Consider the following 24,287-nt stretch of genomic DNA (forward strand, 5'->3'; position numbering starts at 1 on the left):
GAATATATAGATAGACAGATGTATAATTAATACCTTCAATTATAACATTGATCGCATTCTTTTTAGGAATCAATTATGATCAATCAATTGTTTATTCACAATGTATGTTGTTGTTGTTGTTGATGTTATATCAATTTAGTATTATACTAACCATTTATTTATTTTCTTTATTCTAGTACTATTATTTTCAATAGTACACAATCATCACCTGTACAACTAGCATTCAAAGTTGGATTTAATTTAACATTTACTGAATTTAATCCTACTATTCAACATAATTACTGTTGCTGAAATAGGTAGTAGTAGCAGTAATAGTAGTAGTATTGTACCACGTATCATTATATCAAATTCGACAGATTGGTTGTATTGTGAAACGACGGTTGCTATTCAATCAGGTGATTATAATGTTACAGTTGTGAATGATAATAATTATAGTCAATCTACAATGATTACATTTATTCAAACCTATCCACTAGCCATTTCATTTGAACATGATATTTGGCATAGAATATACGGTTATTTCGGTCCAAATGCAAATGACAAACTCAACGTGTCGGTGATTGTTAACCAAGACGAAATATGTTTTCCAAGCAACGGGTCGGTCTGTCCTAATTTAATCCGGTGTCACATGATTTCAATACCCGTGGATCGTTATCGGTTTCCATTTCAATAGACTCTTACAACTATACTAGATTGACTGCTATTTTATATCCCTCCAGCGTCCCCTCCTCCATTACCAGAACCATTTTGCACCATGACACACAACTGTTACGGAAATGGAGATTGTTATGAACAAGATAAAAAATGTTAATGTAACAGTGATTATAATCAATTAGATAATTGTCTCACTAAATGTATGTAAATGTTAAATAACGGTGAATGTCTAGAATATTAATATTAAATGGTTATTTATTATTTATGATAGATTTAAAAAATACTTTAAATACAACTATTATTAATCCAGGTAAACCAGTTGCATCATTTGTGGTGTTGATGGATCAGATGGAGCTGATTTTAAATTTGAAATAATGTCTATTCAAGAATTGGATTGGGATGAATCGATCATCAAGGAATTACCAACTGATCAATGGCAATCAACTGTCAATGAAACTTTAGATGGTAAACAAGTGACAACTGTAGACTATAAGCTCACCACCAATAATAATAATAATAATAATAATAATAATAATAATAATAATAATAATAATAATAATACGATTGTTGGACCAAAGACAGCTACCATCTCATTCTCTCCCAACTCTCGATCCTCCCAGTTTGGACGTGACTCTGTTTACCTTGGACCAAATGCCATCAAGATGTCTGTTAATGTCACTGGTTGGGAATTCAAGTCGACTGAATCCTATCTACGGGTTGTATTCCAAACAGACCAACAATCAATCATTCAAGCATGAATGTGATGATTACAATACCGATACATTCACGTATGACTATACAAATGCAACTTTGCAGTATATGAGAGTAATCAAAGGTAAAGTCCAATTCAATGGTCGATTCATTGACTATTCACTCGCTAATCGTCAGTACACGTATTCGAGAACACAAGTCCTATCAATTACACCAAATAGTGATAACATCATCTCTTTTGCAACTATCGGTGTGACACTTGGTCATTGTGACCAATGTATACTCGATCCAGACTTTACACCATTACAAATCAGTAGCGGAGGTACTTGTAAAACAGTCAATTGAACGCAAATGAACCCACACACAAAGTATTATTTTTTTTTTAATTTTTTTCAATTATCTTCACTTGACGTAGTACTTTGCTATTATTTGTACATTCATTAACATTTCTAGATAAATGTCATCATCAGATCGATTTACGAAGAAGAAGAGAGAGAGAGAAAGAGATGGAACTTTCTAAAGCCCCTCAATAATCTCTGACCATCTTTTTTTTTTTTGGGATGACTACGTTGCACCTCCGACCGATCATCGTCTCCGTCGCTAGACCCTGGGGAGCAACTTATCCCAGGTAACAAAAGAGAGAGAGGAGGCAGTACCGATAAGAGAAGGGAGGGAACAGTCCGAATATAAATATATCGATTCAGGACAAGAGAGTGAAGAGATAAACACACACATAAAGTTAGAGATAAAATGTATAAATTAATATCAATTATAACATTGATAGTATTCTGTTTATTAGGGTCTAGCAATTGTGATCAATCAATTGTCTTTAATTCTCAATGTAAGTTGTAATATACACAACTGATTTAAAAGATTCTTTATTAATTTATAATTTAATTATTATTACAAAACATACAAAAGCAATCAACAATAATTCTTCTAGTACTATTATTTTCAATAGTACACAATCACCTCCCGTACAACTAGCATTCAAAGTTGGATTTAATTTAACGTTTATTGAATTTAATCCTACTATTCAACATAATGTTACTGTTGCTGCAACCGAAACAAATCAAATAAGCATCGTACCATGTATCATTATATCAAACTCGACAGATTGGTTGTATTGTGAAACTACCTATGCCATCGCAACAGGTGACTATAATGTTACAGTAGAGAATGATTTCAATAGTCAATCTACTATCATTACATTTAATCAAACCTATCCACTAGGAACTGCATTTTCGTATGTTGATGTGGACCAGGCCAGTCTGTCTATCAATGGTTATTTTGGTGAAAACGGACTGCACAATGTATCAGTGTATCTCAACCAAACCAGTTGCAATCATTTTTTAATTATCTATTCTACTTCTATCATGTGTTGGTTGGATACACCCCCCACCCGTGGATTGGCATCGGTTACCATTTCAATAGACTCTTACAACTATACTAGATTGAATGCTATTTTCGTTCCTCCCCCTGCTCCTTATACATACAACATTACCAACACAACAAGTCCCTTTTGTACCAACGTCGCAAAAAATTGTTATGGAAACGGAGAATGCTCTGAAAAGTTTCAAGTCTGTTGGTGCAACAGTGATAGTTATAATCCAATAGATTATTGTCTCACTAAATTTAAGTATAAATCTAGATTAACAATCAAACAAATTTAAACTTATAAATATTAATTTCTATTTATTATTTATTTAGTTAAAGAAACAACAGCAATTATCAATGAAACCAAACCAGTTGCATCGTTTGATATTGATGGAGCTGAATTTAAATTTGAAATAATGTCAATTCAAGAATTGGATTGGGATGAATCGATCATCAAGGAGCTACCAACTGATCAATGGCAATCAACTGTCAATGAGACATTGCACCATTTGACAACAGTAGATTATATATTCGATACTTTTAATAACACAGTCGTTGGTCCAAAGACAGAGATTTCAGCCACCATCTCATTCGCACCATACTTTAGATCAATTGCTGTCGGAAACAAATTTCCTATGGATGTAGACATTAATCAATATGCCGTTAAAATGTCAGTCAATGTTAGTGGTTGGGAATTCAAGTCGACTGAAACCTATCTACGAGTGGTCTTCCAAACAGAGATTAACAACAATCAATCATTCTCTTATGACTGCAAGGAAAATACCTATGTCGATACATTCTCTTTTGACTCTATGAATACAACGCTGCAGTATATGAGAGTAATCAAAGGTGGTATCCAATTCGAGGGTTCATTTATTGATACATCACTCGCTGATGACCAATTTACTTATTCAAGAACATAAGTACTATCGATTACACCAAATAGTGATACAACCTCTATTGCAACCATCGGTATCGTAATTGGTCATTGTGACCAATGTGTACTCGATCCAGACTTTACACCATTACAAATCACCTATGATTGTAAAACTGTCAATTGGAGATTGATTGTAGGTCTAGTAGTTGGAGGTGTTGCTGCTATTGCCATCATCACATTATCTATCATTCTCATCAAAAGACATAAAAATCGTCAAGATCCAGAAAGACAACCATTAAATATCAATTAATTTAATGGTTGGCAATTCCCTCCAGTTGACAATAAATAATATTTTTTGAACAATTATTATTATTATTATTATTGGCAATAGCATAACACATACTAGTCAGTATAATACTGTGTCAACCAAATCAATCAAAATAAATAAATAAATAACATTTAACACATTGCCATTGTCAATCAACACCCCATAAAAAATACAATGATCATAAAACCACACAATGCATGGTGTTGTAATATGTAAACAAAAAGCCCCTTTGTAACACTTAAAACTGTGAATGAAATTTCATTCCATGTATTTGTTGAGGGTGTAGTATAAAATGTTGAAATTTTGCATTTGGATTGGATGTATTAACATCAATGGATGTTGTTATTACCGTCATTTAGATTGGAAGTGGTTATAAAGAGAAAGAGAGAGAGAGAGATTAATGACATTAAATTAATATTAAATTATTTAGCATTATATAGCAGTCACATCTATTGTCTGCATGTCAATTTAAATCTACTTTTTTTTTGAAGTAGAGATTGTCGTTTGTCACACCCACTTGTTTTTGTTTGCAAAATTGGTTTTTTTTGCAATGAGGAAAATAAAAAGTTTGGGGTGCCCCAATTTATATGGGGAATATGGGGGTAGACAGTTCAATGCAAGAATTTATTAAATAGGGATTTGACGGAAGAGACAAAGGAAGGATTTTGAATAGTGGTTGACAGTTGGGATGATGAGTTGGTATTGCTTTCATAGGCTATTCTTTTAGCTGGTCTGTTATTTTCATCTCGCATTTCGCCAGTAGCCACATTAATTTGGTTAAAGGTGTTATAATTGTTAACTTGGCTCAGGTTAACATCTCCAGAGTCTGATTTTTTGGCTGTCTTCTCTTTCGTGTCTCTTTTTTATAATGAATAACCAAGTCTCTTTGATTTAAATGAAAATTAGGTTAGTAAAAAATGGGTAGTAGTTGTTATCGTTTAAACTCACCGATTTGTGTCGTCGGTCCAGACAGTGCCTGTACTCATCTTATCTCTCATCATCATTGATCTTTGCTTGTGTGGTAAAGAATCTGTCGTTACCAATGCATTAGAAGTGGTTTGAACAAGAGCAAGAGCCTTTGAAGATTTTTTTGTTGCCTTGGGTGGTTTTGGTATCAATCCCTGATCTTGTGGTGAGAGTGGCGAACAATTAATGATACCTGACTTGTTCCAAGCAGCCATTACGTTGGTTGGCTTTGTTGCTTCGACCCATGCAAAGTATGAAAACTGTTGGTAGTGTTCGGGTGCGATTTTAAAGTTGGGTTTGTCTTGAAGTTGTTTTAGTATCATATTCTTTAGTGATTGAGAGAATGATGAAAAAATGACAAGATCCAAAGGTTGTAAGATATGTGTCATATTGGATGGAAAGCTCTTAATGTGAACCTTGTTTTCATTGGCCCATTGAAGTAATTCAGGACTAAAATTACTTCCATGATTGTCGACCAAAAGTAACTTGTCGCCAGGTGTTGTCAGCTGTTTAACAAAAAATTGGACACAGTCTAGCTTGATTGACTCATCTACCTATATACGATTAGTTATAGACAAGAGTGTGTTAATTAATTATAATATTTAGATTTTGTAGAAAAAGAAAATTTTTAAAAAATCATCTTACATAGCCACTCTTATTAACTTCCAGATAGCCATATTCATTTTTACTAGTAATGGACCAATTCTTTTTGATTGGAAACTGCAAAACGTAATAAGGCTTTAGACTACCACCTAATCCTGTTATTCCTCCTACCAATGTAAAGTGTTGGGACTGAGTTTGTTTAAAAACTTTTGGTTTGAGTGTCTCCCTTGCATTTTTATAAACAAACATGACAACCTGTGACAAAGACATTGAATTATTAGTAAACTCTAATCAATTGCATGTGTATAATCACTACTGTCTATAGTTACCTTTTGTTTAGTATCTGTGAAGAGAACTCCCTTTTCATCAATGTTGAATATATTTTCTTGTTTGATACCATGTTTTACTATGAAATCTCTAGTTTCCTTGATCCATGCGTCAGAACCACCTTTTTGTTCAGCAAGTGCCCTTTTATAATCTTGAGAGCGAACATATCTAAGCTTGAGATCTACGTATCTCGATCTAAAACCTCTCCACCAAGAGTCTGACAGCATCTTTTCTCTCTTTGTGCCCGTTCGCTCTTTCCAGAGATTGAGTGCCAAAATCTTGACATCTGTCTTTGTCATAGGTCTATTCTGCTGAATAGATATCTTGATCTTGGCTATTATCTTTTCCTCTTCCTCTTGTGTAAGTGTCTTTTGGCGAGGTACTATAGATTTCTTCTTTAGTGCCCTTGATACTTCATATTCTTCTAATCCCAAAACGAAGCTAATATTTTTGTTGCTAATCTCCCCGTGCTCTAGTCTAAGCATCACAGCTGCTTCCAATCGCTCCTTTTGTTCTCTCACCAAGACCTTTTGTAATGTTAGCCTTGATTTACATTCCCAAAAGACTGTTAAAACACCTAAAATCTCTCCATACACCTGTTTCTGATCTTGCTTTGTGCTTGCTAATTCCTCCATTTTGACTTTATCTTATACCAATAATATCTATATATATGTGCTGAATATAATAATGACATTCGTTTGTTGTAAAAAACTTTTCTATTATTTATTTTAATCTTGTACTCCAACTACTACCCGTAACTGCCATAGTAGATGTGTGACTTAAAGAAATTAAATTACTCATTGCAAAAAAAACCAATTTTGCAAACAAAAGATAGTGGGTGTCATTTGAATGGGTTAGGTTGGTGCTTGCTTTTAAGTAAGTGAATGATATAAACCTTTGAGTTTTCTAACCAATTTGCAATCCCTCGAGTATGAACACTACCCCCAAATAAATATATATAAGTTTCAGACTGTTGACATTATCTTGGGAATATGTACATAGTATGTGTAGAGGATGATGAATGTGAGTGAGGAGATTTCCAAAGAATCAATATCGGATTGATGGCAAAAAAAAGAAAGAGAGAGAGAGAAAAACCAACAAGTATTTAAGCAATCACTGCTCTTTCCATACTTTTAAAATCATTCTCTTAGTGTTTCTTAAACTTAACTATAATATAATATAATCAACCATTAATTCAAATCGTAAGTGGAAATGAAATCTCCCCAGATTGATTATTATTATTATTATTTTTCTAATTAGATTATTCTATTCTTCATTCTTCTTCTTTCTTCTTTCTTCTTTCTTCTATTGGTCCAGATGGAATTCAAATATTTAATCCTTTTACTCATTGTCTTGATTGCTTTCATTTGTATGATCAATCCTGCTGCTGCTGAGGGTGAAGCTGTTTGTTGCTCAATCTGTCCACCAATGCATTGGGCTTGTATGGAGTCATGCCAGAGAGGTTGCTAAAGCTATAGCTATAGTTTACACATTTTCTACCTCCATCAATCAATGATTGTCGTCCCATCCATTAATTAATAAATAAATTGAATTTAGTTCTAAATATTGAACCCAAATTTGAGGCTAGGGTTAATCTTTTTTCTTTGTTCAAAGAGAGAGAGAGTTTAAAGATGGAAATAGTATTACCTTTATTTGTACAAAAATATGTTATTATTATATTGTGGAATAGTAAAGCAAAGAAATCGTTCAAGTATAGTTTAGCAACAGTGTCAAAGCAATGGTTTCTATTGGTTGGTCATCTCTACTCGAGACCGTCGACCAACCACCCATACAAGCACGAGATCTATCTCGAAGACACTGATACTTGCAAACCAACCTTTATCGACTCGCTCTTGTCACCCTACTCACTACTCAACCATATCTCTACACTTAGTATCTCATTGACACCTGTCAACAACAAAACAAAAAGACATTGTCTTTTACAAACAACTAATATTAATCTATTCAATTCATCAAATGATGATAATCAAGTAATTCAATCACCAGACTCTTCTTCTTCTTTATCTTCTACCTCCTCATCCTCTTCATCTTCATCTACATTGTCAACATTTAATTTCAAGACATTTCATAAACTTAAATTATTGGTTGTTAGTAGTCAGGTATTGAATCATCAATTGTTTCTACCACTTTTATTATCATTGGATCGTGTACAATCGACACAACCAAAAAGATGTTTAAACAAGATACTTATCTATATAGATGAACCTATTTTAAATACATCACCTTTATTCAAATTGCTTCAAGATACAGTGGCACCCCATCTCACCAAAATCTCTTTGATTGCCGAGTCTCAACGAATCAACGATGCTCTAGAGTTTACAAACTATATTGACTTTGTGGTAGAGTCGGTTGGACCAAAACTTCGAAAGCTATTCATCGATGTTCCTATTGACCTTGTCACTCTACTTCTTGGACAAGCTGAAAAGATAAAGAATGTAACAAGCCTTCATATAGCAACCAAGTTTTTGAAGGAGAGTTTATTCCCTTGGCAATTGATCAACAATTTCCACCAACTACAACACCTCACCACCGATTTCCCTCAAGAGTCAAAGGAGTTTATGGATTTCTTGATCGCTAGCAAGACCATTACAACACTCGGTACTGCCATTCAATCAACCTCTTATAATATCACCAATCTTTGTCATCAAACATCACTACAAAACATGACAATCTCTATTAAACCCAACTTTACAGGTATTTGTCCTATCTATTCTATTCCACCAACCGTTGAATCACTCACCATTCTTTTGGATACAATGTATGAAGAAAGAATATTTGAATCTTTAACAAGTGGTATATATGCAATGTTAAATAGATGTAATGTAAAATATTTAAATATTTGTAAAGTATGTAGTAGTAAAAATATAATTATAATTAATTAATTAATTAATTAAATTTTTAAATATAATTATTTATTTCTTTTATATATTTAGATTGCAACAAGTTTTAGAATTGATGGATTAGGATTTTTAATGAAACATAATACAAGTATTAAACATTTAGTCATTTCAAATGTAATTGAAAGATCACCAGATGGATTGGAACTTTTATTTAAAGGTCTAAAGTTTAACAAGACACTTGAAACAATGTCTATTTATTGTGACATTAAAGATTGGAATCTTTTGTTTGATTGTCTCATTGCACATCAAAGCCTCACACGAATTTCTGTCAATCGAAAAGGTCTAGGCCAAAAGTTTCAATTCCCTTTTGAACTATCTCTAAAGTATACCACCACCTTTACTGATAGTGCACTTGTTGAATTTGATAAAATTGAATAAACAAATAATAATAATAAATGTAATTACTTATTTATTTATTTAATTTATTTATTTAGCTGTAAATTTAATAATATATTTGATCTTGAAAGTTGTCCTATTATGATACATACCAGCTAGCTGAGATTCTATGACAGTATCCAAGCTGGCGTGCGGAGATGAGGCAAAGTAGGTGAGTTGCGAAATGATCGGGCTCCCACGCAGACCGGAAATGGTCATGATCGCATACCTAGATGAAAAGCGAGCACCACTTTATTCTTTTGGATAATACTCGTGTAACGAGAGAGATGTAATCTTTTCGATCATATCCCCTTTAAATATCTATTTGATGGTTGGAATACCCACCTAATTTCGCATCTCTTGATTGTTTTGCGGCTTATTGTTGATTAACTAACCTGTCGACGATGTCTTTGTAGCTTCGTTCGACGAAAGAAGGAGCGATGCTTGTGCAAAGCATTCCTTACATGGAGGACAGCCCGGGGGTTAACAATAGCGGTTGATTCTGATTGAAAATCTTTTGTTGAGTTGCTTGTTGGTGAGTTGATGATAGGTGTACAAAACAGAAATGGTTGTTAATAAAGACAATCAACTTGATCAAGTTACTGAGTAGTGAGTGGCGAAGACGTCTTGACAAGACTCATATAAATTTTTCTTTTTTTTATTAGTTTTTTTTGTTTACTTTTCCAAAATGTGATTGTAATAAAAGAATAAATGAACTTAAATCCATGTTTGCTTTTGATAATAAAAGTATATAAATCGAATATAACTGGTACCATGCCAAATGATAGTATCTTAAAGGGGTTGATTCTGGCAATGTTTGACTATATTTGTTGGGCAATTGTGGGAGTACTTGCAAAATGATTGGCCGAGTAGTATGATCGATTAGATAAGAAACACTATTAAAATTATTTGCAATCATTGCATGATTAAAACTATTACAAATAGAATCATTAATTGTAATATCCTCATCTGTCTGATTATTATTATTATTATTATTATTATTACAGTTGTTTAGCCAATTTTGAATTTTAATAATCTTTTGATTTTTTGTTACAAATAAATCAGATTGAGTAAATTGTGATTGATTGTTACAATGATGATTGATAATATTATTGGTGAATATATATTTTAGTGTTTTTGTATTCTGACATATTCGTAAAAGGTTGCGATAACTAATATCCGGTAGTAGTTTGGTGTTTGTTTGGTTCATAAATTGAATGACCTCTAGATTGTTGTAGATGATGTGGTGGTGACCAATTGAATGATTTATATTCTTGTAATGTTTCAAATGATATTGCATCAATTCTACACTTCCATTGTTGTATCCGATACTCTCCAACTTTTGTGTGACCAACCAATCGACCTTGAGCATATTCTTGGCAAGATGATCATGAATCAATGGGATTCTTTCTAAAATGTATGGATCTCCATTCCAATATCGTAAAGCCTCCACTGCATTGTTTATCGTTATAAATGAATTACTAATAAGATATTCTAGACAATCTATGTATCCACGAGATGATTTGATGTCTTGTTGTTGTTGTTGGTAATGATTTTGAACAATACGATGTACAAGTAGTTTCTTGTGAGGTGCGTATGAACAGTCAAGTGTCAGTTGGCTGTGTTGGTGGGCATAAGAGAGCAATGCGACGTTACCACTATCACCCAAAAATCGGAGTAGAGAAGAGTCCCAGTCAAATGCCTGCATCTTGACAACCAACTCTTTGAATTTGTCCAAGTCTCCGTTGACAAGTGATGTCTTTATTTCGTGCATGTCTATCTCTCTTTGATACACCTCTACATCGACAGCAATATTGTAATACCCAAGCAACAATCTACCAATCTCAACCGATCCATTTGAGATGGCCAACTCGATCAATCTTCCAATCAAATTTTGTCCCATCTGTGAAACCGACTGATTCCTATACAAAACTAACCGAACCATCTCTATGCTACCACTCTCGACAGCCTCCATAAAGATATAGGGTGTCATTTTGTAAGGAACTGTATCGAGAAACCACTGAACCAGTTCCAAGTGACCTCCTCTTAATGCCATGCTGATCGGCTCTGTATTGTCGATATCAGAGAGGAGTACATGTGGTTGAGCGTCAAACAATAATTTGATCATTTCCAAATGGTTGTTGGCAGCAGCTTCTTTGAGTGCAGTTTCATCAAATCCCTCATTTCTATTCTCCAACAACCATTTAACCATCTTGATGTTATTGTTTCTAGCTGCAAATCGAATTGCATCGGTTGTGCAAACCGTTTGCACCCAATTAGAATCCTCCTGGTCTACCACCAAACGACCATCAAGGTAAACCAAGAGGTCAAAATGATTATAGTATGCAGCTGCATCAAGTGGTGTTTGTGGTGCAATCTTTTTATCTTGTCTACAATCAAATCTCTTTGAATGATTAAAATATGACATTTGGTCAACAAGGTACTTGTGGTAGGATGCATACAATGATAGTGATTGCTTGACCAACTCGATTGACCCGTGTTGAGCAATCACATGAATTGGTCTTGTCATCAATTCATTGTATTTGACACTATACATTTGATCTGCTTCATCATAGTGATCCCATGGATCCTCTGATTCAGCATCGTCATCAACTTGTTCATCTGTGATGATCAACTTTGGTTTGACCCGAGTCGTAGAGTTTAGGTTACTATTACTATTACTATTATTGTATACTGTTTGCAACTGCTTGTTTATCCTTTTCACATATTTAAATATTAAATAATTTAAATATTGATTTCTAAATATTACTTTTAATAAAGAAGAGGATGAAGAAGAAGTAGTAATATCCATCATTCAATTTTTTTAAAAAATAAATAACAATTTTATTTGTACATCAATCAATCTATTTTTGGAAACCCAAGAATAAATTAATAAATTAATATATTATATTGTTGTTGTTGTGTATGAATTTGTTCTTTGGGATGTAATTGTAATTATAATTATTATTATTATTATTATTATTATTATTATTATTATTATTATTATTATTATTATTATTATTATTAATAATTATAATTTTCTAGACGCTTACCTAGCACCAAAGATTCTCTTGACATCTTTTTTTTCTTTAGTATCATGAGAGTGGCACCAACAGCAAGGGCAACCAATGCAATTCCGCCAACAACGGACCCAACAATGATTCTCCATCTATCACTTGTTCCATTTTCACTGTTACATAGATTGGTACTTTTGTCAATGATTAATGGTGTAAAGTCTGGATCAAGGAGACATGATCGACATTGTGGCATTGATACTCCAATCAGTGTTGATGTTGTATTCGTGGAGATAGATGTTTGATTGATCACTGTTGTTTGAGAGAATGACTCTCTACCATCTGACAATACATAATCAATAAATCTACCATTGAATTGAACGTTATCTTTGACAACTCGCAGGTATTGCAATGATGATGATAGACTATCGAATTGAAGTGAATCAATCTCTTGTGTTTCACCACAATCAAGTGTTGCAAATTGTTGATTATTCAATATCGTTCTAAATACAATTCTGAGTGTTGACAGTGATGAACTGTAATTCCAATTGTTGATTGATACTGTCAATTTAATTGAACTTGGTGGAATGTTGAGTGATTGTGTTCCAAATTCAACGACTCTTGACTTGGATGAAAATGATATCGATGCTGTAATATTACTTGTTCTGAATTGTTCATTATTGGTTGTATTTAATTGATAAAATGATGATATATCGGTATTATTATTATTATCATTACTATTAATAGTTGAATTCCAATTATTTGTAATTAATTCATTGATTATTGTGTCATCAACATCCAACTCTTGAATTGAAACCATTTCAAATTGAAAATCAACACCATCAATATCAAATGATGTTGTTGGTTTGGTTGGATCAATAATTGGTGTTGTATTTGTATCTAAACGAAAAATTATAAAAGATTAATTAATAAACAAAATTTAAATTCCTTAATTAATATTTTACACATACATTTTGTTAAACAATTATCATCAGGGTTGTATAATGGATCATCACAAATACATATTCCATTTGCGCATTTACCTCTATTGAAACAATTGTTTGGACATTGCTGATCGGGTGTAGACGATGAGTTTTTAGAGGTTGTTGGGAAATATAATACATTTGGTGAATGATATTCCATAAAATCAACTGTAATTGTTAGGTTGGCTAATCCAGGGTTAGGTACCGACGACAAAGCACAATTAATAAAAGTTGAATTAATTCCAAAGATTGCACAATCGATAGTTTCATTTAACAGAACCGATGCAAGAGATAAATATGGACCAAACTCTCCATAAATTGATAATACCTTTGTTTCATTCTTTTCAAATCCTGCTGATGAAATGTATGGATAACCTATAAAATATAAATATAAATATAAATCTAAATATAAATCTAAATCATAAAATATTAATGATCTATTTTTTTTTTATACATACTTGAATTATATCTAAATACACTTGCAACAGTATTGTATTGATTTGAAATGGTAAGAGTGGTTGGTCCAGAAGGAATAGAATAATTTAGACTACACATAAAAGTCTTGTCTACAACTAAAAGTTCAACCGTTGTACATGGAACACTGTTAATCAATACATTGTGTTGGAGATAGGTATTGACAAACAACATTTTAAATTTAAATAAGAGTAGAGCACCATATAGATTTTTCACAATACTCCGCCCTGCTAAAAATATACCAGTTTCAATAAACGTTAGTTGTCTATAAATATTAAGACTAAAACTAATATTTAGAGTATAAGTTGGACTTGAAATAAGTCTTGGATAATACAATCTAATAAAAAAAAAAAAACAAGATCCTTGGTTAATTAAAATAATTAAAAATACCTATTATAATACATACTTTAATTCTTGGTTTGGAATACCTGGTGAAACAAAACAACTATTATAGTAGTTACCCCAGCCTATGAGTTGACCTTGAATCAATCCTGAACCTGATATCAAAATAATAGGACTGGGGGTGTCAATGACGACATTACAGGTTAGAGGTGACGGTGGTGTTAGATCAGTTGCAAGAGGATATGCCGACGGTCCATTCATATGACACCAAAAACAATCTGGAACCGATGAAATAGAGGTTCCACGGATATTAATTAAATTGCGACACATAAATTCTGGGACGGTACCAGAAATCAAATTGTTTCCTCTCAAATCTATATAAAGATTTGTAGCATTTTGAAATGTAGTCCAATCTATAGTTTGTATTTTGTTATTGACAAAATGTCTGAAGAAATAAATAAAACATATTAATATTTGTTGCGGTGTAGGGTAGGGTCAGAGTAAAAACATACAAAGCTAATAAATTATAGTTTGGTACTAATGTTGGAACTCGAGTAAAATCACATTGATCGAAATAGAGGGTTTCTAATAACGGTGGATAGCTAAAGAAAGGATAATTTGATATCGGGCTTGCTCGATATACCAAATATTTTAATCCAGTGTATTGGTCATACCCTTGAATCATTGATACTATTCCTTGGATTTGTCTTTGTTGAAAAGATTAATAAATATGATGATGATATATTATTACATGTTTACATGTGGATAATCTAATCTTACATTGAAAAAATATTTGCAGGTATAGTAGTATTAAATACAAGAGTTCCACCAAGTCGATTGGATAGAGTAACATTATGATTCAGCTTTTGAGTTGTATGATCTACGTTGATTTGTCCACTTCCAGTATTATTAATTGATCTAAAATAAATAAATAAATAATAAAGTTAAGACTTAATACATTATATTATTATTATTATTATTTTGAATATAAATACAAAGAAATTAAAGCTGGGAATACAGTGTTTGTTATTTCAACGTTTACTGCAAAAGCAAGACCACCAGTATTAATGTCAATATCAAGGTCTAAAAGGTACGGTAACCATAGTGAAGGACTTGCACTATCAAAAGAATAGTCATACAATAGTGTATTCTTTATGGAAATACTACTCAATCTGGAACCAGCAAAGAATGACCCTTGAATGACTGTTACCGGGCAATTGTCTATTCCAAATACCATTGCTTTTGTATTGGCTGTAAATACCTCTGGTATTTCTGTAATCGATGGATCATTGTGTATTCTAAATAAATTATTGTTTTAGAAATAAGTTTGACTAGGTACCTAGGTATCTTATGTGATTTATAATAACATACCTTATTGATCTATACACAGACATATATGCCATTCTTGTCAATATATTGATACTTGGATCAGCAACCCTTCCAGCAGCACTAACAAACAAGGAATCTATTCTGTAAAATCCCAATGTCTCTATACTAGCATTTGGCATACCCATATTTACAAATACATCAACTGTAATGTTACTAATTAAATTACATATGAGAGAGAGAGAGAGAGAGAGAGAGTGATTAGTAATAGATATAATATAATAAACAGTTCTGAATACATACATTCTTGCAATAAAAGTAAATGAGCCTGCTGATTGAGAACACCCAATATACTCTGTGAAATTACACAAAGATGTTAAATCAATATTTAATCCAGAGAACCCATATTGTTTGATAATAAATTGAGCTGCTTCAACTATGAAATGGTAAGTAGATTAATTAATATCTATATATTTGATTAATTACATACTATCAGATGCAAGTAGAGGAAATTGGGGTTGTGCACTACTACATGATCCAAATATAACAAAAACAAAGATTAAGCAATAATAATAATAATGACAGAGATACTCTTTGTTGACAGCCATTAATTATTTCTTTGTTTTGTTTTGTTTATATCATTGCAATGATATTGATTGATCGATTGATCAAAAGAAGAGGAGGAGTAGAGTACTCTTCTCTTCTATTTTTGTGATGCACAAGGATTGCACTACTTTGCTAAAAGTTACATCATAACCAGAAGTGTTGTTGTTGTTGTTCATATCTGATATTATGAACAAATATCGTCGAAATAGGGTTTGCAAAGTAAGTAAACAAGTACTTTGTTGCCCATTTTTACACCCATGGGTTGGTCATTAAAAACAAGATAATTATTAATTTGCTTTAAATTTTAAAATACACAGATATTAATTTTATGGAGTATCCATTATTATTGTTGTTGTTGTTTGAAACACTTTATTGATTCGAACAAATGATGAATAGAATAATATTATGTTGTTGTTGAATTATTGAATTATTATTATTATTTAAATTAATTTAATAGTTGTAGACGTTTACCTAGGTTGACAGATTCCCTTTTTAATTTCTTTTTCTTTAGTATCATGAGAGTGGCACCAACAGCAACGGCAACCAATGCAATACTACCAACAACCGATCCAACAATGATTCTCCATCTATCACTTGTTCCATTTTCACTGTTACATAGATTGGTACTTTTGTCAATGATTAATGGTGTAAAGTCTGGATCAAGGAGACATGATCGACATTGTGGCATTGATACTCCAATCAGTGTTGATGTTGTATTCGTGGAGATAGATGTTTGATTGATTATTGTTGTTTGAGAGAATGACTCTCTTCCATCTGACAATACATAATCAATAAATCTACCATTGAATTGAACGTTATCTTTGACAACTCGCAGGTATTGCAATGATGATGATAGACTATCGAATTGAAGTGAATCAATCTCTTGTGTTTCACCACAATCAAGTGTTGCAAATTGTTGATTATTCAATATCGTTCTAAATACAATTCTGAGTGTTGACAGTGATGAACTGTAATTCCAATTGTTGATTGATACTGTCAATTTAACTGTGCTTGGTGGAATGTTGAGTGATTGTGTTCCAAATTCAACGACTCTTGGCTTGGATGAAAATGAAATGGATGCTGTAATATTACTTGAACTGAATTGTTCATTATTGGTTGTATTTAATTGGTAGAATGCATAAACATCTGTATTATTATTATTATTATTACTACTATTTGTAATAGTTGAATTCCAATCAATTGTAATTAATTCGTTGATTATTGTGTCATCAATATCCAACTCTTGTATAGCAACCATTTCAAATTGGAAATCAACACCATCAATATCAAATGATGTTGTTGGTGCTGTTGTATTTGGATTAAATGTAATATTTGTATCTAATTAAATAAATTAAAGATTAATAAACTATTATTTCTATTTAATTTAATTATTGTTTACATACACTTTGTTAAACAATTATCAACAGGGTTGTATAATGGATCATCACAAATACATATTCCATTTGCGCATTTACCTCTATTGAAACAATTGTTTGGACATTGTTGATCGGGTGTTGACGAGTTTTTAGAGGTTAATGGGAAATATAATACATTTGGTGAATGATATTCCATAAAATCAACTGTAATTGTTAGGTTGGCTAATCCAGGGTTGGGTATCGACGACAGAGCACAGTTAATAAAAGTTGAATTAATTCCAAAGATTGAACATTCAATAGTATCATTTAACAGAACCGATGAAAGAGATAGCGTTGAACCAAACTCTCCATAAATTGATAAAATCTTTGTATCACTTTTATCAAATCCAGCAGCTGAAATGTATGGATAACCTATATATATATTTAAATGTCAACATATATAAGTATTAAAGTAATGAATGAATATTTAAACATATTTTAAACATACTTGAATTATAATACAATCCAGTATAGGATGCACTGATATACTCGTTGAAAACGGATACATTTTGACGTCCAGATGAAATGGGACCACTTAGACTACAAATAAAGGTTGTATTGACAAGTTCAACTTTGCTAAATAAGCCACCTACAATAGTTGCATTGTGTGGGAGATAGGTATTCATAAACAACATTCCAAACGTAAATACAAGAGGTGCTCCACCTGGTACATTTTTAATAATATTCCAACTACCAATTGCAATACCAGCTTCAATAAATAATATTTCTTGATAATGTTCTTCACTAAAACTAACATTTAAAGTATATGGTGGACCTAATAAACTTCTTGGATATGTAAAGCTAAATTTAAATAAAAAAAACAAAACAAAAAGTATTAATAATTTAATCATTATTTTGTGATTTAAATAGATTTTGTATTTTATATTTACATACCTTAACTCTTTGTTTGGAATACCTGGTAAAAGTAAACAAAGGTCTTTGTAGTTACCCCATCCTATGAGTTGACCTTTAATTAATCCTGAACCTTGTGTTAAAACAATAGGACTTGGAGGGTCAATGACAACATCACAGGTAGGTAGAGGTGATGGTGGTGATAGATCAGTTTTGATAGGTTGGTCCATTGATCCATTGATATAACACCAAAAACAATCAGCAATGACACTAATAGAAGTTTGACGGATATCAAACATATTATGACACATTGTATCTGGAATAGTACCAGTAAGAGAAGGATTGCCATATACACTGATATAAAGAGGTGAAGCATTTACAAATGGGCTCCAATCTATAGTTTGTAAACTATTATTTATAAAATGTCTAAATAATTAAATAAAAGTAAGTGTGTGGTTCAAAAAGAATCAGGTTCGTTACAACTTACAAAGATCGTAATTTTAAACCTGGTGCGACTGATGGTATTTGAGTAAATGCACATTTTTCAAAGTAGAGATTAGACAATTTAGGAGGAAATTGAGTAAATGGGTACATAGTCAAGAAAGGGTTTGATCTATACACCAAATTAGACAATTCAGTGAATTTATCATAAGTTTGAACCATTGATACTATTCCTTCAAAAAACCTTTGAAACAAAAAAAAATAATAATTCTTTAATTAATTATTTAAATAGTTTGTATGTATGATTTCATTATCTATCGAGAGAGACTTACAATGAAGTAATAGATAATTCCTGAGAAGTATTAAATGATAGAGTACCGGTCAATAAATTAATCATGGTAATATTTTGATTTGTCTTTGTACACGAATGAATTATTTGTATATCTCCATCACCAGTATTATTAATTGATCTAAAAAGGTGTGTGTACATTAGTACATTAGTACCCCAATTATATAATTATATTGTTTTAATGTTATCTGTTGATTTGATATGATTTGTTGGGGGATACATACAATTTATTCAAATTTGGAAATGATGAATCTGTAAACAGGTATGTTGCGCCAACCGGACTGGTCGATAAGATGTCTATATCAAACTCGGCAAGTGATGCTAGACGAAGTGTAGGATCGAGTTGGAGAAAATCCAATTGAGACTTTTTAATGTAAATAGTCGATAATCTAGACTGATTAAAGAATGTACCTTGAATCAATGTAATGGGACACCCACTCAATCCAAAAACGGATGCACGAGTACTAGTAGTAAATATTAACGGTATTACATCCACAGATGGATCATTATGTATTCTACAAATAAATAATATAAAAAGAAAGATTAATACAAATAAATACATAGTCACTGTCAGGGCAGGCAAGACACATACCTAATCGATCTAGGGTTAAATGTTTTAGCAAGTTTAGTCAAGATGTTGATAGATGGATCAGCGACTTGACCAGCACCAATAATAAACAGATAATCGATTCTATAGAATTCCAATGTCTCTAAACTAGCATTTGGCATACCAATATTCTCAAATGCATCAACTGTCAAGTTACTATATAGTATATTACATAAAAGAAAGAAGATATATGCTGATTAGTTTACAATTAATTATCAGATAATAATCAATCAACATGTTGGTACATACAATCTTGCAATATAGGAATACTCGCCTGCTGAAGTACACCCAATCATAGAAGTGTAATTACATAACCATTGTATTTGTATACCAGCCACACCATATTGTTGTAATATAAATTGAGCTGCTTCAACTATATATATAGATTGAGTCATTGAATAAATGAGTTGTTAGACAAAGTCTAGCTTTGAGAGTGTACTCTAAACTATACTATACTACATACCATCTTGAGCAATAAGAGGAGGAAACACAGTGGGTAGAGCAGCATCTACAACAGTGTAGTAACCACTAGACAGTAACAGCAGCAGCAGAAAAGCAAGAATACTACAGATACTTGTATTATTTATGTTCATTTCTTTGATCGAAGAAGTAAAGGAGGAGATAGCCCTAACATCTTTCCTCCTCATCGTTGACCATTGGTTGTCGTTGGTTGATACGAGTACCCATCGCCAAATTGTGGTTGGTTGATTAATAATAGATATTATTAACGAATAACTTAATGGGGCAGGCCACACATTTACAACGACGATGATGATCTTTGAAAGAAAAAATAAAGAGATATTAAAATTAAATTATTTTCAAAATCTTGAAACAAAGATGGTTGTGTGAAGAATGATGATCATTATTCATTTATTTTATGATTAATAAATAAATAAATAATAAATAATTAATAATACTTTATGAATTAATTATTAAATTGTTGTAGACGTTTACCTAGCACCAAAGATTCTCTTGACATCTTTTTTTTCTTTAGTATCATGAGAGTGGCACCAACAGCAACGGCAACCAATGCAATACCGCCAACAACCGAACCAACAATGATTCTCCATCTATCACTTGTTCCATTTTCACTGTTACTACAATCATCTGAGGTACCCTTGTCAATGATTAATGGTGTAAAGTCTGGATCAAGGAGACATGATCGACATTGTGGCATTGACACTCCAATCAGTGTTGATGTTGTATTCGTGGAGATAGATGTTTGATTGATCACTGTTGTTTGAGAGAATGACTCTCTACCATCTGACAATACATAATCAATAAATCTACCATTGAATTGAACGTTATCTTTGACAACTCGCAGGTATTGCAATGATGATGATAGACTGTCAAATTGAAGTGAATCAATCTCTTGTGTTTCACCACAATCAAGTGTTGCAAATTGTTGATTATTCAATATCGTTCTAAATACAATTCTGAGTGTTGACAGTGATGAACTGTAATTCCAATTGTTGATTGATACTGTCAATTTAATTGAACTTGGTGGAATGTTGAGTGATTGTGTTCCAAATTCAACTACTCTTGACTTGGATGAAAATGATATCGATGCTGTAATATTACTTTTGCTGAATTGTTCATTATTGGTTGTATTTAATTGGTAGAATGCTGATACATCAGTAATAGTAGTATTAGTTGAGTTGGTTGTATTACTATTATTATTATCATTACTATTAATAGTTGAATTCCAATTATTTGTAATTAATTCATTGATTATTGTGTCATCAATATCCAACTCTTGAATTGAAACCATTTCAAATTGAAAATCAACACCATCAATATCAAATGATGTTGTTGGTTTGGTTGGATCAATAATTGGTGTTGTATTTGTATCTAAACGAAAAATTATAAAAGATTAATTAATAAACATATCATTATATTATTTTTATATTTGACACATACATTTTGTTAAACAATTATCAACAGGGTTGTATAATGGATCATCACAAATACATATTCCATTTGCGCATTTACCTCTATTGAAACAATTGTTTGGACATTGCTGATCGGGTGTAGAGGATGAGTTTTTAGCGGCTGGAAAGTACAATACATTTGATGAATGGTATTCCATATTATCAACTAATATTGTTAGGTTGGCTAACCCAGGATTGGGTATTGACGGTAATGAACAATTAATAAAAGTTGAGTTATATTCAAAGATTGAACAATCGATAGTATCATTTAACAGGATTGCTAGTCTATGAAAATATTGACCAAACTCTCCATAAATTGATAGAACCTTTGTTTCATTCTTATCAAATCCTGCAGCTGAAATGTATGGGTAACCTATAAAAATAAAAATAAATATATGAATATATTATATAATTAATATTAATTATTTCATGATTAACAATACTTTTAATTCAAAACATACTTGAATTATAGTACCATCCATTTGACGAAACAATGTTATACTCATTTGCCATGGTTACACTGAATGATCCAGATGAAAGTGTAACATTACTACAAACAACAGTCATGTCTACGATATCTTGGAAGGCACAAGGAGTATCGCCAAGGTAGAGATTGTGTGATAGGTAGGAATTGACAAACCTCATTGCAAATTTAAATACCGTCATTCCCTGACTACCCTTTACAATGGTCAAACTGTCAAATTGAATACCAGCTTCAAGAAAAGATAATTGTCTCGAAAGATCAAAACTAAAATTAACATTGAGTGACCATACAGGTCCTGCGACTGGTGCTGATCCATAATCAAAACTATATATTTAGATATAAATATGAAAATGGATGTTAATTCATTTGATTATTATTATTATTATTATTATATTATATTTAAACTGACATACGTTAATATTTTGTTTGGAATGATTGGTACGAGAGAATACATGTTTGTGTAGTGACCCCATCCTAACATGTGGCCTGTTAAATTTGCAAGTCCATTGATTAAAATAACGGTGGAATTGTCAATAGAAATGTCACAAGTTAGATTGGTAGGTGGTGTGAGATCAGTTCGTATTGGTAGAGTGGATGATCCATTCATAAAACACCAGAAACAATTGGGAATGGCACTAATAGAAGTCTGACGGATATCAAGGAAATTCTGACACATTGAATCTGGAACAACACCAACAAGAGAAGGATTATTAGAAATATCAATCGATAACATTGTAATATTTTCAAATATATTCCATTTTACATTTAACAAATTATTATTTGTAATTTGTCTAGAATTTAAATAAATAAATAAATAAATAAATATATTTATATAAGTGAATTACGAATAGAGATATAACTTAAGTTAATTAATGATTACTTACAAAAGTGATAAGTTGGGATTTGGTGCAAGTAAGGGGATTTGGGTGAACCCACATTTATCAAAAGTGAGTGTATGCAAATACAATGGAAATGTGACAAAAGGATAAGCTAGGAGGGGATTTGAATAAAACAATAAATTATTTAAACCAATGAATGTTTCCATCATCGATGTTACCAATGTAACTTGTCCATGAATTTGTCTAAAATAAAAAATAATTAATTAATTAATTAATTTAAACAAAGAATTAAGAATATTGTTTTAAAAAAATACTTACAATGTTTTAACCAAAGCTGGTAGAGATGCAGACAATGTCATTTGACCAGCACCTAGATTGACCAATGTTATATTTTGATTCATCATTGCAAGTGAATGAACAACGTTGATTTTAGCAGTCCCAGTGTTATTCAATACTCTAAACGAAAAATAATAGTTAGCATATATATATATATATATATGTGTGTGTGAAATGTATACATACATTTTATTCATGCCTGTAAAACTCTTCTTTTGATACTTCCATAGATCAATCGTTGAAAGATAGTAGATAGAAATCTATTAGTTTGTTGTAGTGTAGTTGTACGTACAAGGTTAAATAAGGTAAAGGTATGAATAATCATCATCGTCATCGGAATTACTTTGTTGCAACGATAATACTGATATTTGGTAGCTTGTGCTTTGTTGCAACTGCCGTCCCAATATCACCATTTCCTCCTCTCATCGATTCTGATGGTATGTATCTATATCTCTAATAGAGAGTTCTCTATCTATCTATCATTAGATCACACATACCAAATATTCATATTAATATTATTACCTTCTGTCCTATTCTAATATAGTTCAATCGATTAGAGGAGTCAAAATAGAGGGATTGAGTGGTAGGGAGGCACCCAGCATCTTGTATTATGTTTGTAAAATAAGATATCGCCCAACAACAACAAGATATTGTTGCTGAGATATTTATTTATCCATGGTTGGTAGATATGTAGCCGAATATTAATATCGTCCTCCACATTATGAGAATCGTGATGATAATAAATGAATCACTTTGAATCGCTAGCATCGAATGTGAAGAGACAAAAACAAAAATAATGATATTTTCAAAAAATAATATCCACCAAGCTACAGTTTGAACTTCCAGACGTACATTTTTATTCTTCTCTTTGCATTCGGGTTATTATCTTTTGTGACCCATTTTGTAAGGTTGTTGTTGTTGGTTGTATTAATATGATTCATGTAATAATAACAATAACAATAATGTCAATCTACTTTTCTTTTTCTTTCTTTCTTAAAGGAGTTAAGCAATAGCAAGTCATAGATAGATTAGATATCTACTTTACTTTTACCAAAGAAAGACACAGACATGTTTGAACAAAATAAGAACGAACAACTTGCCTAAACGAACAATTTGCGCGGTTGGTTGTAATTGTCAATTAAATTTCAC

The 24,287-nt window shown here is 31.8% G+C and overlaps 7 protein-coding genes across 7 annotated transcripts; 4 read left to right on the top strand and 3 right to left on the bottom strand.

The window, feature by feature from the left end:
* Positions 1-75: 75 nt before the first annotated feature.
* On the top strand, positions 76-931 carry DFA_09587 (uncharacterized protein; the record flags this gene model as incomplete). Its single annotated transcript, XM_004352189.1, has 4 exons — positions 76-102; positions 195-228; positions 297-601; positions 926-931. 4 exons carry the CDS (start codon positions 76-78, stop codon positions 929-931), a joined length of 372 nt encoding a protein of 123 aa, XP_004352241.1.
* A 97-nt stretch (positions 932-1,028) lies between these two features.
* Positions 1,029-1,710, top strand: DFA_09588 (uncharacterized protein; the record flags this gene model as incomplete). The annotated part of the gene is made up of 2 exons (XM_004352190.1): positions 1,029-1,373; positions 1,408-1,710. The coding sequence occupies 2 exons, from the start codon at positions 1,029-1,031 to the stop codon at positions 1,708-1,710; spliced, it is 648 nt and encodes a 215-aa protein (XP_004352242.1).
* Positions 1,711-2,115: 405 nt separating this feature from the next.
* DFA_09589 (uncharacterized protein) lies at positions 2,116-3,929 on the top strand (the record flags this gene model as incomplete). The annotated part of the gene is made up of 5 exons (XM_004352191.1): positions 2,116-2,213; positions 2,327-2,686; positions 2,819-2,967; positions 3,076-3,594; positions 3,667-3,929. The coding sequence occupies 5 exons, from the start codon at positions 2,116-2,118 to the stop codon at positions 3,927-3,929; spliced, it is 1,389 nt and encodes a 462-aa protein (XP_004352243.1).
* Positions 3,930-4,558: 629 nt separating this feature from the next.
* On the bottom strand, positions 4,559-6,478 carry DFA_09590 (uncharacterized protein; the record flags this gene model as incomplete). The annotated part of the gene is made up of 3 exons (XM_004352192.1): positions 4,559-4,805; positions 4,896-5,467; positions 5,846-6,478. 3 exons carry the CDS (start codon positions 6,476-6,478, stop codon positions 4,559-4,561), a joined length of 1,452 nt encoding a protein of 483 aa, XP_004352244.1.
* Positions 6,479-7,160: 682 nt separating this feature from the next.
* DFA_09591 (uncharacterized protein) lies at positions 7,161-9,142 on the top strand (the record flags this gene model as incomplete). Its single annotated transcript, XM_004352193.1, has 3 exons — positions 7,161-7,284; positions 7,566-8,710; positions 8,798-9,142. The coding sequence occupies 3 exons, from the start codon at positions 7,161-7,163 to the stop codon at positions 9,140-9,142; spliced, it is 1,614 nt and encodes a 537-aa protein (XP_004352245.1).
* Positions 9,143-9,194: 52 nt separating this feature from the next.
* On the bottom strand, positions 9,195-15,886 carry DFA_09592 (uncharacterized protein; the record flags this gene model as incomplete). Its single annotated transcript, XM_004352194.1, has 13 exons — positions 9,195-9,198; positions 9,249-9,368; positions 9,994-11,761; positions 12,193-13,053; positions 13,125-13,511; positions 13,595-13,947; positions 14,017-14,397; positions 14,465-14,659; positions 14,733-14,870; positions 14,948-15,250; positions 15,324-15,494; positions 15,582-15,714; positions 15,769-15,886. 13 exons carry the CDS (start codon positions 15,884-15,886, stop codon positions 9,195-9,197), a joined length of 4,932 nt encoding a protein of 1,643 aa, XP_004352246.1.
* A 443-nt stretch (positions 15,887-16,329) lies between these two features.
* DFA_09593 (uncharacterized protein) lies at positions 16,330-24,208 on the bottom strand (the record flags this gene model as incomplete). Its single annotated transcript, XM_004352195.1, has 18 exons — positions 16,330-17,222; positions 17,288-17,671; positions 17,748-18,100; positions 18,194-18,577; positions 18,639-18,836; positions 18,925-19,062; positions 19,166-19,456; positions 19,534-19,704; positions 19,798-19,921; positions 20,503-21,399; positions 21,469-21,852; positions 21,941-22,287; positions 22,377-22,754; positions 22,977-23,045; positions 23,121-23,258; positions 23,325-23,398; positions 23,632-23,673; positions 24,179-24,208. 18 exons carry the CDS (start codon positions 24,206-24,208, stop codon positions 16,330-16,332), a joined length of 5,295 nt encoding a protein of 1,764 aa, XP_004352247.1.
* Positions 24,209-24,287: the final 79 nt, after the last annotated feature.

This window comes from Cavenderia fasciculata (assembly GCF_000203815.1).
Source record: "Cavenderia fasciculata unplaced genomic scaffold Scf_EU5ZYIE01EUG8B-5, whole genome shotgun sequence".
Lineage (NCBI taxonomy): Eukaryota > Evosea > Eumycetozoa > Acytosteliales > Cavenderiaceae > Cavenderia > Cavenderia fasciculata.